We start from the raw sequence: 16,277 nt of genomic DNA on the forward strand, positions 1-16,277 counted from the left end.
CTAGTAAGGCTGTACGCCTCTACCCATTTATTCATTCGACCACTCCCCCCAACCCCCCCCCCCCCCCCCCCCCCCCCAAAAAAAATTAAAAAATTGAATTTAAACAATTGAAATAATATTTTGGACCTGTATTTTGATAATATTGAAAATATGGACAGTCTCAGAGTAACCATAAAAAGAAAGAAAAAAAAAATATTATCGTTACCCTAAATCCCTTCTCTGATAAAAAATCTAGGCTGACAATTTTGAAAATCTTCTCGTCTTCTCTTCTCCCTCACTATGGCGAAGAGAGCAGAAACGTCACATTCTCATCGCATATACGAGGAACGAGAAGAGAAACTCGTGTCTTCAAAAGACGGGAAGCAGTTCAGAAGAGTCGCAAGGTTTCTCAAACCATGTGCTCCGAATTCGAGCAAAGCAGTGGGACCCTCAAATACTCCATTGTTGTCTGACGTCTTTCCTCAGAGTCTTCAACAATGGCCGTCCACGGTTGTGTTCCCGGGTTGCAAGAAGCCCCAGGAAAAATGGGTGGAGTGGATTGATAGGCTGGCCGGAAAGTACTGTACTATTTGGAACCAAGCTGGGATTTGCGATGCTATTATGAGCTCCAAGTATGAGACCAAGTTTAACAAGGATTTGGTGCTGGTTATGGCCGAGTTTTGGTGCTCGGAGACTAATACATTCTTGTTTGATTGGGGCGAAGCGACGATCACAATGGAGGATGTGATGGTTCTTGGTGGGTTTTCGGTTCTGGGTAAGCAGGTGACGAGGCCCATTAATGGGGTGATGATGGAAACAGTGGAGGAGATGGAGAAGAAGAAGACGGAGCTGACGAGAACTCCGGCGAAGAAAGCTGATCACTTTAACTGGATGACCCATTTTATGAAGCTTCAGGACTACAAGCATGAACATGTGGCATTCCTGTCTCTGTGGTTGGCAAGGTTTGTCTTTCCTTCTCTTCCTGAAGAAAGCTTAGGCAAACATGTGTTTCCCATTGCGGTTCTTTTGTCACAGGGCACTAGAGTTGCTCTGGCTCCTGCAGTTCTTGCAGGGCTTTTCAGAGAGTTAAGCTTTTTGAAAAACCAAGCCTTTAAGGGTGAGGAGATAATCTCTGTTTCGAGCCCATTTCAGCTGTTGCAGTTGTGGGCGTTGGAGAGGTTTCAGGGTGTGCTTAAGAGTCCACCAAAGAGACTTAACCCCTGTGAGCCTAGGGCGGCTCAGTGGAACAAAGTGAACATTAAGATTAGTCTCCCTGATGTGAGGAGAGAGATTAATTTGGCTAAGAATTTTCGGTGGCGGCCTTATGCTGCTGAACTGACCAATTGGCAACATGGTTCTTACTACCTAGCTGATAAACTGTGCTTTTATGATAAAACTACGGACCAGAATTTGCAGTCTTATGTTGAATGCTTGTGTTGTGCTGAGTTGGTTGGAGTAGAAGATTGTAAGGAGAAGTATTTGCCGCACAGGGTGGCAATGCAGTTTGGAATTGATCAAGACCTTCCTGGGGATCCTGCTGCATGCTCAGGGTTGGATGGTAACTCGGACACTACCGATGTTTGTTTCTTTCTTCCAGGACGGTTTTTTGAGCCGTGTGTAACTGCTAGATACTCATATTGGTGGGGACTATATAAGTCTGCTCGCGCGGATGCAATCAAAGATGGTGTCAAAGTGGCTGTAAAAAAGATTAAGGAGAAGAGTCATCATCACTCCGTGGAAGAGAAGAATTTCAAGGCGCATAAGGCATCTACAAAAGCTTTATCAAAGTGTGAACTTGAAAAGAACCACTTCTGTGCTGTGCCTGAAGTCTCAACAAAATCCAATTGTGCTGTCAGGACACAACCCTCAGCCACTGCTCAATTTCCCAAGATGGTCAAGAAAGATTTGTCTCCAAATCATAGTGGTGGTGGCAATATTCCTCTGTTGAAACAGAGGAGACTTGTGGGAAAGAGACCGACTTGTCTCCGTAATGCTTCCACAACCAGGAAATCCACAAATGTTGTTTCGTCACAGTCAGGTAACCCAAATAAAAATGTGAAGAAACGGAAGCTGGCCACACCAACTGAAGAGTTTCCTTCTAAGAAAAGAAATATTAGTGAGTATACCAAAAATCTTTGGATGGTTGCTACAAAAGGGAAGAAGGGTAGTGATATTGCAAATGTTCAAAGTAATGTTAGGATAACGCATGAGCATCAAGTGAGAGCTAAAGTATCAGATGAAGGTTCTGCAAAAGGAGGGAAGAAAGCAATGGCTGAAGGGTCTCTGAAGAAACCCTTGGAGGCTGATGGCCGTAAAGTGAAACAATCTGAAAGGTGTGCTGTAAAAGTTGGGAAGAAAGCAATGTCCGAAAGGTCTCTGAAGAAACCCATGGAGGCTGATGGACATAAAGTGAAACAATCCAAAAGGGGTGCTGTGAAAGAAGTCACGAGAACAATGGAGAATGCTAGAACTAAAACTCAGAAAGATGGATTACTGATGAGGGTTCAGAAACTGGAGAAACTTTTGGGGATATAGATGTTTAGAAAACAAACTAAGGTGTGCCAATCTGTTAGGTGGATTAATATCCGTATAAATTTTTCTCTCTTAGTTCACTTAGTATCTTTGAAAGTACTAGTCACTTCAATGGTCTTTTGTAAACTGTTTATGACCAGTTGTTGGAGTTGGTACAAGATAATCTCTTCTAGATCTATCTTAGTGTCTATGCTGCTTGCTACCTGAACCTGTTAGAATGAGGAGCTATTCTTTGACCAATTAGGTGTAATCTTTTGAGGATGAATCAGTGATTAACTTGAAGCTTAGTGTTTATGCTTCTGGCTATGTGAATACTTACAATGAGAAGCTGTTTGTTAGCCAATTAGTTAATACACTTTTTTATGATGGTATTGATGTGATCACAAATGCTGTCTGGTATGATTTTTATACATTGGTTCATATAGTTGTTGCCAATGTTGTGTTGGATAGCAGGTTTTATTCTTTTTTAGCAGAGAACAACAGAAGCCAATGAACATGATTGAGCGCCTTGTGCAACTGCTATCATTCACTTTGTGAAATTTCAAAGTTTTATCTTTACCTCAACGGTGAGCTGACCTTCTCTTTGGATCTTCTCCTAGTGATTTCTTTCTTGCAATGGTTCGGTTTTTAATTTTCTTTATATCATTTCTTGAGAGGAAGTTCATTAATTCATTTAAGTTAACACCATAGCATTAATTTGTTTTGTTCAATACACGCATATGACAAATTCCAATTTTTTTTCTGACCTCCAAACCTAATGTAGTCTTTGACCCAAACTAAGGTCTTCATTGTGTTGAGCTAGTAGTTTATGTTATGTTCATTCTTAATCAATGAATCATAGAACACCACAATTACACATAGTTAACTCAATTATCAGTTGCGAATTGCAACGACATGAACAAATAGAAGATATTAACAGTTGCAATGTCAAGGGTTAATATAGTATAGATGGTCGATGATCATGGGCATTGTGTATGCAGATTTTCTTGAAATGTCAACATGTAAATGCATTTGGATATAAGTCGTAACTGAATATAATCCGGTTCTTCAGTCAATAGTTCTTACTGTAGCTACATATATTTACCATTTCACCTGCATATATTGGTGTAACAAGATTAGAGTACTGGGGTTAGCCGAGGTTTAGTCCTTAAAGACCAATACTTTCATTTTCCCCTGGGGAGAAGCAGCAATTACGCCCCCTCGATGGTTTAATTCTTGGGGAATTTTCAGTTCTTGTAAGGCCTGTTAGTGGAACGAAGGTCACTCTTACAGGTTTTTACAAGACCCAAGGCTGTTGAAAGAAAGCACTTTGTTGTATAGAGGAAACCTAGTTTTTCAGCTTTTTTTCAATTACTGAAGTTAAGAGCTACAGATATGTTTCAACCTCTGTTATAGAGTTCAGCAATACTGAACCCAGGCAATCCTAGGGCCACCCTTTGGCACAAAGTGAATTCCTGGGGAGTTATTAAGTGGCATGAATGATAAGTGGCGTCCTTATGCTGGTGATTTGAGCAATTTGTTCCTTTCATCTTACAACAAAGAAAACCAACTGTGGTTCTATTTAAAGTACCATTTACTTTAGACCAGATTTACAGTCTTACGCTAAATGATTGTGTGGTTCTGATTTAGTTACTATATTGGAAAAAGAAGTATTTGCCACATCTGGTGGCAATGTGTTTTGGATTGGATCAAAGGGCTTCCTGGTGAAATTCGATGATTGGATTTGACCTCAAACTCTGCCACTATTAGTTATGGTGTGCCACCATGGTCCTTTGAGCTGAGCAAAACAGGCCAGGTAGTCATATTGGACGGGGAATATGCAAGTCTGCTAAAGTAGATGCAACCAAAGATGATGTTATGGTGGCAAGTAAAAAGATTAAGAAGTGTGCACTGGGGCGCTACAACTGCAGGGTTTTGCTAAGATCAGAAATATTGGTGACTTTGCCAAATATATATATAATACCAATAATAATCTAGGCTCCTACAGAAGTGATATAGGACGGTGATAAAGATTCTATGAAAAGAGAGAAGAAACCAATGCCTGAATGGTCTCTCATGGAGCTTATAAAGGCCGATGACTATATAGTGAAATAACCACCAAAAGATCATCAGAGAGAAATTAAGATGACATGGAGATATTACAGATAAACTCCAGAGAGTTGGATTGGTGATAAGGATTGAGAATCATGCAGGAGAAACTTTTGAGTTTAATTGTTAATGGAAAGAAACAAATTCAGGGAAAACAATCAAAAGAGAAACGATGCCCCACTCGAGTATGCTACCTGCCTCCCCGACACCTCCTCGGCACAACTACCCTCCGATCAGTAGTGCAACCGCCACACTGCACCTGATCGAGATCTTTTTCTTAAACCACGAGCAAAGCCGGCGACACCGGCACTGTTGGCGAAACCAAATATATCTTCCCTAACAAAGTAGTCACCCAAAGCCAGACTATCCTACCTCGATCTAACCAGATTTAACGAGATTCGTGTCTTACTAGGTCCAAGCCACTGGCGATGCACGCAAGCGCCATAGCCAGACTAGAGGACCATCGAATCCCACTGGATACACCAAACCTCTCTATGATCGACAAACCCTAGGGCGCCGCTTTTTTCAGGGCCAGATTGTGTTAATCAATCTTAGACAACATCAATGTAATAACTATTGTGAATTGATTGATTCAGACAACATCAGAAAAACAACCATTGTCTGATATATAATTGCACAACAGCAATGTAACAACTGTTGTCTGATTCAAAAATTAGGACTGACAGAAGAATTCTTGCTGTCGTCCCAAAGTATCAGAGAGAGAGAGAGAGAGAGATTTATTAGAATTTCATAATCCTAGTTCGATTGTAATTATTTTTGAATTATAACAATTTTTTAACAATTATTCGATTGGAATCGTTCTTTTACATGTTCGCTTCAGCTAAAGAGATAGATCTCTCTATCTCTATCTCTAAGAAATTTGGGAATCCTTCCAATTGCACATCTTGGGCTTTAACATCTGTGATTATTCTCGGGAGTTAAGGTCGCCGTCCATTGAGTCTTTGGTCACCGTCGCCGTCCATTGAGTCTTCAGTCACCATCTCATGGAGAAGTTGACACAAAATTTAAGGTTATTTTGTTCTAATTTAGCTTGTATATGATATATATTGACACTAAACTCAATTCCTGACATGATTATATACATGCTGCACAGTGATTAACTAGCCAGTTTACCCGCGCGATGCCGCGGGTTGTGTGTATTCCTAAATTTATAAATTTACTAACCACGTTTAGGCAGAGCTTTTGTTGACGATGCTTGCGAGGAAACCGAAATCAAATTGGGAAGATGTTGATCAATTGAAGAGGAGGTGAGAGGGTGAAGGAGGGGTGAGAGGAGTTGAGGAGAAAACAACGTCTAACTCGCATATCAGATCGCACAGAAAAAAAAGGGTTTAAAAATAAAATCAAGGAAGAAAAAAAAAAAATTTCGTAATTAAGAAAAAAATAAAAATCAGAAATTATGCTTTGATGATATGGATACGCCACATAAGCTGCCACCTAAGGTGGGCTCTAGGTGGTTCCCCAAAAGGTGGTTCACCTAGCATAATTTACTAACAGTTGCAATCAAGCAAAAGATCAAATTTGGCACACAAATAGTCTTGTGAAATGTAACTAATTCAATTACAGAATCAAGCTAGACTACAAAGTTTCTACGGTGATAAATTTGAATGAAACCTGATGCGTTCTCAACTTCAGTATCAAACTCAAACCAAGCAAGTAGATAAATTTTCTAACCATTCGAGTATGACATGTAAGGTCACAAAAAGTTGTACAATTGTTCTGACCCATCGATGCTACAAACTCTCCAGCACAGCATAATTTTTCTACTACTTAGCCACTTTATTTCTGCATTTACTCTCTCAATATCGCTCTCAATATCGCATAATAGGCGAAGTATTACAACATCCTCAGGATTCCCCGCACGACCAGTGCACCAAAAATAAATGCAGGTGGCTAACATAGCAATGAAGTCATTATATCTATCTCTATATCAGATACTATGAGTAATCAAATATATTCTTACCCTTAAAGTGTTCAAGTAGCCAGGAAAAAAATATATGACGAAAGCTATGGATACTGATGAAGTTTCATGACCAAGTCAATATCAAGTCAAGAATTTGCTACTTCAAAAGATTTGAATGCTTCGAATCGATCCAAGAAGACCATCTTCCCCAATGTTTTCACTTCCCTCCTTCACTCTTTCTTCCATTTTGAGGTAACCGCCTGGTAGTAAAGATTCAACAGTGTCCAGAATAACTTTCCAGCGCGAGCAGCTTCTGCAAGAACCAAGAAAGAAGAAAAATAAGTCATGCAATGATGTCTAATTTAACAGGTAGAAAGCTCACAAATTCTCTCCTCTCTTAAATTTTTCTGTCCCAATGTAACACAACTCAAGACCATGGTATATCAAAACATTACTTTCAGTCCATATGGTTTATCACTGCCATTATTACTAAATGTCTTGGAAAAAGTTATATTTATACAAAGCTAACACCTATTATTTTCTTATCACGAAAACAAATTACCAGAAAGTAAACTCCCTCACTAAAGAAATGAGTTTCAAAATATGTACAATGTAATATGATCCTATAGATTCTATGAAGAAGAATCAAAAGTTAAATCAGCATATTATTGGTACCTTTAAGCCTCCCAAGACTCTGCAATGATTTTGCTTGAAGACATATGCTTCCAGAAGTAAGCTGACAGCATTTATAGACATAGGTGGGGTACCATAACTTTAAGAACGTCTCCTACAATGTTTGCTTGCTCAAGCAAGGGTGACTTTAATTTTTGGAGTCACTGGATCAATATATATTCCCCTTCAAATACATGTAAACCAACTTCTCTGTTTCCTTTACGATATTCACATGGTTCCTAATAATGCTCTAGCTTCCTGCAAATTAAAGAGTGTGTAGCTTTAGAATCAGAAAAATATTGTTTGAATCACCAAGACAGATACTATATTGCTGCACACGGGCTTCTAAGAAGCAATCTGTTTTCATTCTTTATTGCGATGCCTAGTGATGTCTCAAACTCTTTTAGACCTTAATGATCTCTGCATGTTTAATCTAATAAGCGTACCTTTAGGTTGCATTGCTTGGGAATAGTCCAGGTGCAGAGCACTTCCTGCCTAGCGTACGAAGTAAGAAGGGGTAATAGGTTGTGTTCAAGCGTACCGAGCCAACCTGAGCATCTTCATCTAGATTAATTGAATTAGGATTAAACAAATTATCTTGTGTGTGATTGTCGGGGGTGGATGCGTCTTCCCTATCTAGCTTTGTTCATATTGTTTTCAAAACCCATCTCAAAATCTGTTTTCGTTACCTTCTGTACTCTATATTTTCATATTTGTTTAGAATAGTAAATCAATTTCCAATAATACCAAATTTTGTATGCTAGACGCCCTGTGTGTCTAGTATATCTCTGTAAATTTTCGTAATTTTCTGAGTAGTTTAGATTAGGTTTTCGACTGCTGTCCGTTAGGAACAGTGGTCACTTTTGTGACATTGTTTTGAGTAGTTATAACCATAGTCTTCTGCGGGAAAGACCCTTGCTACAATTGACAATCTTAAGTGTGAATAAGGAAAATCAATAGCTTATAAATTTAGCTATCAGGTAATATGCAGAATGCAGCAGGTGAACATACTAATTGTATATGTGAACTGCTAACTACAGAAAATTAGGAATCCTTCATTCTCATTGAGCAGGTCTGGCAAAACTATCCATGTCTAACTCATGGTGTCCCATTAGCCTTTTAATCCAAGGTAGAAGTAACAAACGAAACACTCGGATCTCCTCATACCGTCTTATTTCTCTTTTACACAACAAAAATTGTCTCAACTTTTATCTCAAAGACTCTGAAATACAGGGTTTAGACTGCCAAATTCAAGAGAGTTTAGACTCCTAACTCAGAGAAAGCACCATTTGATTTAACTTTCAATGAGTCAACTCTTCCCAAAAGTATTTTCTTTCAACACCTGAACCACCTTTTCCAGCCTGTAAACCTTAGCTTTAAGCTCTGAAACTCGTTTTTCAAATGAAGTGCTGCTGCTGCCATCTTCCCGTTTCTTGAATAAGGAGCTGCTTCTTGCCTTACTTCTCATTACATTTTTCATTTTCCTCTTACCCTTACCTCCCCAGATCAAAGCTTTAATGAATGGAACCTCTTTCTCCAATCTTTCAGACTTCTTAGTATTAACAAAAGTACGTTCATCTGCAATTGAAGGGCTGATGCTAGCACATTCCAGTTTTACAAATAAAGAGCCGCTGCTAGTACATTCTTGTTTCACAAATAATGAACTGCTGCTAGCACATTCCCGTTTCTTACATAAAGACATGCTGCTACCACATTCCAGTTTATCAGATGAAGAGGTGCTGCTAGGACATTTATTGCCAACGATGCTCACCATGTCATTACTTAGACTTCTTTCCTGACTCATGATTACCTTGTCCAGTTTCCAATGACCTTTACTTCCCCAAGTCACCACTTCACTACTCAACACAACTTCTTTTTCCAGTATTTTTGACTTCATAATATTCATAGAAATTTCATCTGCAGATGAAGATGCAAAGATTTGATTGGGACTTGACAACTTCGCACTGTCAGTATATTTTCCAGTTTCAACAGTTTTAAGCTTCTTCTTAAGTTTCAAAGCCTCTGATATAGTTAGATCATCTTCCTCTATAGGATCTCCAGCTTCCATTCTATTCCTTTTGAGAGAAAATCCTGGAGGACCAAGGGAATATTCACCCTCATTCCTTCCTGCTGAAACATGCACAAATTCTTCTGAATTCTTTGGAGAACAAATACAAGGACTGGTAGCATCATATATCAAGTCTACAGCTCTCTTTGTTGTAGGAGAATGGAATTGTGTGTATTATTGATAATAGGAGCCCTTTATATAGGGAGTTACAAGGTACACAATAGGTAATAGAATCTGAATACAATTGAATACCTAGAACACTTTCCTATTACAACTCTAAACCCTAGTTTGTAGAGGCACACATTATGTCGACATCCTTCAACACTCCCCCTTGTGCTGCTCAAACTTGGTGATGACGCTTTGATTGTTGCCTCGTTAAAAACTTTGCCAGGTAACAAAAACCCTGTGGGACAAAAATAACCCTGGTCGAAGGACAAAAAGAGCACAACACGTCCTTCACTCTTCGAGATCTAACATGTAGACATCATACCTCCCCCTGATGTCCATATCTCCCCCTGATTGCTACAATCATGGGAGTTCGGATAACTTCCTTAATCCGATGCTCTTCACATGTTTCTCGAAGGTGGATTTTGGTAACGACTTAGTAAATAAGTCCGCTACATTATCCTCAGATCGGATTTGGTTCACTTCAATATTTAGAAGTGCCTGTTGTTGCTGGTTGTAAAAGAACTTAGGCGATATACGCTTGGTGTTGTCGCCCTTGATGAAACCTAATTTCATTTGTCTAATACAAGCTACATTATCCTCATAAATGCATGTAGGTTCATCTATGGTAGACTTCAAACCACAAGTTCCTCGAATATGTCTAACTATAGACCTTAGCCATATGCATTCTCGCATAGCTTCATGTAGAGCAATAATCTCTGCATGATTTGAGGAAGTAGCAACAAGAGTCTGTTTTGTAGACCTCCAAGATATCGCAGTGCTTCCCATGGTAAAGACATAACCCGTTTGGGAGCGACCTTTGTGAGGGTCAGAGAGATACCCTGCATCAGCAAAACCCATCAAGACACCGTTGTCATTTTGATGGAGGGGAGGAGGAGCACGGAAGGTGGCGTTTTGCCTTGTGGAGTCCGATCCCACACTTCCGTTATTTCTTTTCTTTCTGTAGGGATAGAACAAGCCCATATCAATCGTACCTCTCAAGTATCGAAGGATTGTCTTTATGCCAATCCAATGGCGTTGCGTTGGCGCGGGGCTATATCTAGCCAACAAGTTCATAATAATTGAGGTATCCGGTCTTGTATTGTGCTAAGTACAATAATGCGCCTATTGTACATAGTAAGCACTTCTGCTATTAACACGTCTTCGTCATCATCCCTAGGACAAAATGGATCCCTTTTAGGGCCAAGACTACGGACGACCATGTGAGTGCATCTTTGACTTTATCAAAATGCCTAAGCATCTATTGACGCGGTCTACAAAACCGTGTTCTCCCAAGGTCCTTCCTCTCAAACTTGGATTTCAGGTGTTCAACGGTTTTCCTTAACTCACAAGGGTTCCAATTATGTTTATCAACATAAACCGCGACAATTGCAAATCTGGAACTTGTCATGGAAACGCGTGGGCATAGTTCATCATATCCCTTCCCAATCAAGTAGTCACTTTAGTGAGCGTTTCAACCTCGTTGCAAACATGCTCCGTGGTCTAGAGCCACTTGACTTGGGTAAATGAAGTTCACAAGAACCTTCATTATATTCCGTATCTAGATCCCCATGAAGATACGTAGTGACCACATTTGTAAGCTGCATGTTCAGTTATTTGGAAACTACCAAACTGAAAAGGGAGTGGAGTGCAATGACATCCATTACGAGAGAATATGTCTTCTCGTAGTCGATTCCAGGGCGTTGTGAGAAACCTTGCGCCATAAGGTGAGATTACCATCTCTTTTTCTCGTCACGCTATCTAACGAAGACCTATTAATGTCAACAGGTTTTATGTTAGGAGGTGTTGCCATCTCAGGCCCGAAATCCTTCCTCTTCATTAGTGAATCCAATTCAACCTGGATCGCATCTTTCCATTTAGGCCAATTTTCTCTACGTTGGCATTCTTCAACGGAGTAAGGTTCGATGTCATTGGTCTCAATAATTCCACTTCCTCATGTACACTAGTGTAGTTCGTAGAGATCTCTATATTCTCAGGAATTGGTTCTAACATTGAGGCGTTCCCCAACGATGTCTCTTGGACATAACCACAATCCAAAATATTCTCATGAGACGGATTTTGAGTATCAATGATCAATGGATCAAGTTGTGCCAAACTCGCTCTCTTCTTAGGGCGAGAATCCATCGAACCTATGGGTCTCCTACGCTCTCTAGCGGAACCCATGGCCTATGATGCCATTATGCCACCTTGTGGCGTCACCATCCCACCATCCATGGTGGTGGTGCCATACCCATCTTCTCTGGGTGGCACCATGTCCTCTTATGGGGACATCAATCCTTGCAGGCATGTTTGCAGCAAGTATATGTGATCTCGTCACTTTTAGGGGATCAAGATGAGACATAGTGGGGACAGACCACGACAATTCCTGTCGTTCCTGTTGAACATTGACATTCTAATCTCCCCCTAACGATGGGAAGACTGTCTCATCAAAGTGACAATTCGCAAGTCCAGCGAAATAGAGGTCGCCTGTCAAGGGTTCTACGTAGCGGACTTATAGTTGGAGGCCTATGTCCAACACAATATATATATATATATATATATATATATATATGCATTCGTTGCAATGACTCATGTTGATGCGTTGTGGCGGCGCAATTGACACATAAACCGCACACTCAAATATGCATAAGTACGAGATATTAGACTCGAACTCAGTCACTAGCTGTAACGCAAATAAAAGTTGAGTGACTGCTATGAGTCGTAGACGAAGTAGCATAGCTGCATGCGATATTGCATAACCTAAGCGGAAATATTGGTGCGCATTACCAAAGTCTGGGCTACCATCGTAGTCTTTTAATGGTGGCTTTTCCGCCAAACCAATTGGGTGTGTACATGGGAATATGATACTTGATATCAATACCCAATGATATGCAATAGTCATCGAAAATTTTTGATGTAAACTCTCTAGCATTATCAAGTCAAATTGACTGAATGGGATGATCTGGGTAGTGAGCCCGTAGCCATATGTTATGTGCTAGGAGTGTAGTATAAGCAGCATTACGAGTGGATAATGGCACAACACGTGACCAGCGTGTTTGCGTATCAACCAACGCCATAAAACATCTATACGGTCCGCAAGTTGGTTGATCCAATCCACAGAATTCTCTTAGATTCTTTATAAGAATGGAATTATTTCCTCAATCTCCTTTGCATAGGATGGTCTCAATCCTAAAGAACAGGCTTTATAGAACGAAACATGGGCCTTATAATCAACCAATGAAGGTTTTGGTTAAGCCACAATGTCAAAATGGACTTGAGAAGTAGAGAGAGGAGTTTATGGCGTCAATGCCATGTATTTGCCGCAGGGGGTAGGCGGCGCCGGCCATGTGTGGCCGGTCTTGCACAATCATGGCGCCATGAGGCGCATGTGCAGCTCCTCGAACCAATTTTTGGTTCTTACTTTTCTTCGTTCTAAAAATGGATGTCCGTGTGAAGTCTTTTAATACACGGATCATCCCACGACTTGGGTGTCCCAAACGGTCATGCCAAAGCCTATATGTGTCAGAATCCCATAAGTCGTCTCTCATGACATTGTTGGATTCAATAACTCGAATAGTAGTTGCATACAACCCACTAGAGCGACACGTAAGTTTCTCTAATACTCGTTTATGTCCGTAGTCATTAGAGGTGATGCAAAGGAACACTTGTCCATTCTCACAATGTGTTTCCACATGAAAACCATTGGCTCTTATATCTTTCAAATAAAGTTCGAATTAAGGTATGTCCAAGACATTAAGTAAAAGAATCGACACTTTATTAATAGCCAATGATTACATCAAAGTTTCTTAACCAAAGTCTAATCCAAAAATAAAAGTCAAACTTAGACAGATTGTAGTCACTCAATCCGTTCGGTGACTCCAATCAAATATGACCAGGAAAGTAGGAAGAGATGTCGGTGGAGCGAGGCTCTCTTAAGTACCACTAATCTCAATTACTTTCCTAGACATCATACTTAATTAGGTGAGCCAAGTGAGAAAGAGTTAAAACAAAATGTCATTTATTGATTTAAGGCATAATTGCCATTACATATTTCTTGGAAAATAAAAGACTATTCGAAATAAAAATCTGCGGCATTTTGTCTTCATCGCCAGATTTAAAGTCTTTTTAAACTCGATGTCTTGATCACCATGACGCGGCTACCTTCTTAGGTACATTGCAAATTCGGGTCCATTGATCAGACGTTCCATATCAGAAATAGACACCATAAAGAGGATTCTCCCTTGATTGAGGCGCATTGGCGCAATTTGCATGGTTCCTAGGACCAGTGGCGTTGGAAAGTGATGACCATGGCCAATGTTGGCTCCATGGTTTCCAACCCTTCTTCCCTCAAAATCACGGCTCCTACGGTCGCGTGATTGTCGCCTTGGGCGATTACCTTCTCGAGCATTTCGATCGTATGGATCATGACGTCGATGGCGACTTTCTCTAGCCATGGGACGATGCTCTTGATGGCCATCTTGAGGCCTATCAATATTTCTGTTCATAGCTTCAATAAGCTGTTGAAAACTTGTGATCCGTCTTGCATTTATATATGTCCGAAATAAATCACAGGATCTCATAGCATAGACAGGGAATGTATTGAGGGTTTTCTCAATCAATTGTTCTTCTGTGATCGTCTTGCCACAGAAGTGCATCATTGCTCTGATGCGGAGGGCTTCCGAATAAAATTGCATGACTGTGTCAAATTCAGAGAAGCAAAGATCTTTCCATTCTGCTTCTGTATTCGGAAGGATGGAGTCACGAACATTGCCATATCGTTCGCGAAGCGCTTGCCAAAGCTTTATAGCGCTATCCTCATTTATGAACTCAAACTGGAGGTCACTATCCATGTGACGTTTCATGAAGGCAAGTGCCCTGGAAATATCTTTCTCAGTTTGAGGGTTTGGAGCTGTTTCTATAGGACAAAGCTCTTGGATAATATGCAATAAGTCACGGGCAATAAGGTGGAGCTCAACATCCTGAGCCCACGTTAGGTATCTTTTGCCTGCATAATCCAATGGAACAAAATCGAGTATGTTCGAGTTTGACATCCTGAAAAAGGGGTGAAACAAGAACGAATTAGTTTCGGAGCTCAACTTCCACGAAAACTAACAATAATAAGATTTCCGAGCTATGCTACCAAGAAATCGATTTCCAAGAATCTCTTTTGGATTAGACCAAACAATGATGTTTTTAATATGGTCACAATTTGATGCTTTATGGACGCTCTTAGTCCAAGCATTATGAACACTCTTAGTTCATACGAACGCTCTTAGTTCGTTTAATTATGAACACTCTTAGTTCATACGAACACTCTTAGTTCGTTAAGTGCGAATCCCCACAATTCCGCTTTGTTAAATACTCAAAACCATTTGGCAACATATATTCCAATATTCTGCAGAAAATAAAAGAATTTAAAATACATGAAAGCAGGAACTTTGATCGTAAAAGCTTACTTGGTAATTTGAAGCTTTGCTTCACGATTCTTTATACACGCGCGTGTTGATGCAGGCGTGTAGCTAAATTAAGATTGCTGGAATCTGGTCGGAAATTGGCAGTTGGTGGGCTGCCCTTCTCCCTTCCTTTTTTTTTTTTTTTTTTTTTTGTTCTTCTTTTTTTTTTTTTCGCGGCCTAGGCCTGCTTCCTTTTTTTCTTTTCTTCTTTTCTTTCTTTTTTGTTTCGCGTCTTCTTTCTTCCTTCTGGTTCTCTCTTCTCCTTCCTTCTGGATTGCAGATGGGTGTCTGCAGCGAGGTTGGGTCGGGTCTGTGCGTCGAGGCCGGTCTGGCCGGCTGTGGGATTCGCGCTGGAGGCCGGTGGGCTGGAGGCAGTGACTGCAAGGCGGGGCAGCGAGCTGTGTCTGCGATGGCTCGCACTGGAGGCCGGTAAGGAGCAGCGCTGTTGCAGGCACGGGGCGAGGGTGAGCGTAGCAGTGCGTTGGGCTGGAGGCTGGCAGGGAGGAGGCCCGTGTGGAGAGGTTGATTGGGTTCTGGCCTCAGGTCTGATAGAAGGTGCGGGGATGAGTGGGCTGCTACGGCGTCGCCGATGTGGGTGCTGCGACAGTGGAGAGCTCAGATGGGTGCTGCCACGGTGGACTGAGGAGGACGCGGTGGAGGAAGGCGAACTGGAGAGGGAGGCCGATCGTGGAGGATTTGGTGGCCGGAAGAAGGACTGGGCTGCGCTGCGCTGTAGGTCGGGGCGGATGGGGCGCAGCAGTGCGCTGGGATCGATCGGCAGGATCGGGGTCAGGCTGAGGGGAGCTGGCTGAGAAGATGGCCTGGAGAAGACGGCGCCGATCCTTGGGGCTGGACGAGGCCGGTCTATGCGGCCGGAAGAGAAGAATTTTTTATTTATTATTTTTTTTTTTAGGGCGGCAGAAGAGAAAGAACAAGTTTTTTTTTTCTTCTAGGGTTTGGTTTTTTTCTTTTCGAAGCTAGGGCTAGAGACTCGTGCTGATAACGTGTTGTAGGAGAATGGAATTGTGTGTATTATTGATAATAGGAGCCCTTTATATAGGGAGTTACAAGGTACACAATAGGTAATAGAATCTGAATACAATTAAATACCTATAACACTTTTTCCTATTACAACTCTAAACCCTAGTTTGTAGAGGCACACATTATGTCGACATCCTTCAACACTCTTAACTTTCTTTTTCGATGGAACATGTCTCTGTTCGAGGCCTGACACAGATTCCTTCCACCAATTTAAGTATCTAATGATAACATCTGCCTCAGAAAGCCTGGACGGAATATACAATTTCGCGTTGTCATAATTTTGGCTGTGTCCAGAAACAGAACACGGAAGGTCTTGATCAAATCCAAATTGTCTAGCTACTCTATGTGGAAGGTA

At 41.0% G+C, this 16,277-nt stretch overlaps 1 protein-coding gene across 1 annotated transcript; it reads left to right on the forward strand.

Annotated features, from left to right (window-relative positions):
* The first annotated feature begins 279 nt into the window (after window positions 1-279).
* On the forward strand, window positions 280-2,514 carry LOC133730839 (uncharacterized). Its single transcript, XM_062158352.1, has one exon. It carries the CDS (start codon window positions 280-282, stop codon window positions 2,512-2,514), a length of 2,235 nt encoding a protein of 744 aa, XP_062014336.1.
* Window positions 2,515-16,277: the final 13,763 nt, after the last annotated feature.

This window comes from Rosa rugosa, chromosome 2 (genome assembly GCF_958449725.1).
Source record: "Rosa rugosa chromosome 2, drRosRugo1.1, whole genome shotgun sequence".
Lineage (NCBI taxonomy): Eukaryota > Viridiplantae > Streptophyta > Magnoliopsida > Rosales > Rosaceae > Rosa > Rosa rugosa.

Bases quoted from the DNA above. Each gene is read 5' to 3' on its own strand.
- LOC133730839 (XM_062158352.1), top strand. From the start codon at position 280: ATGGCGAAGAGAGCAGAAACGTCACATTCTCATCGCATATACGAGGAA.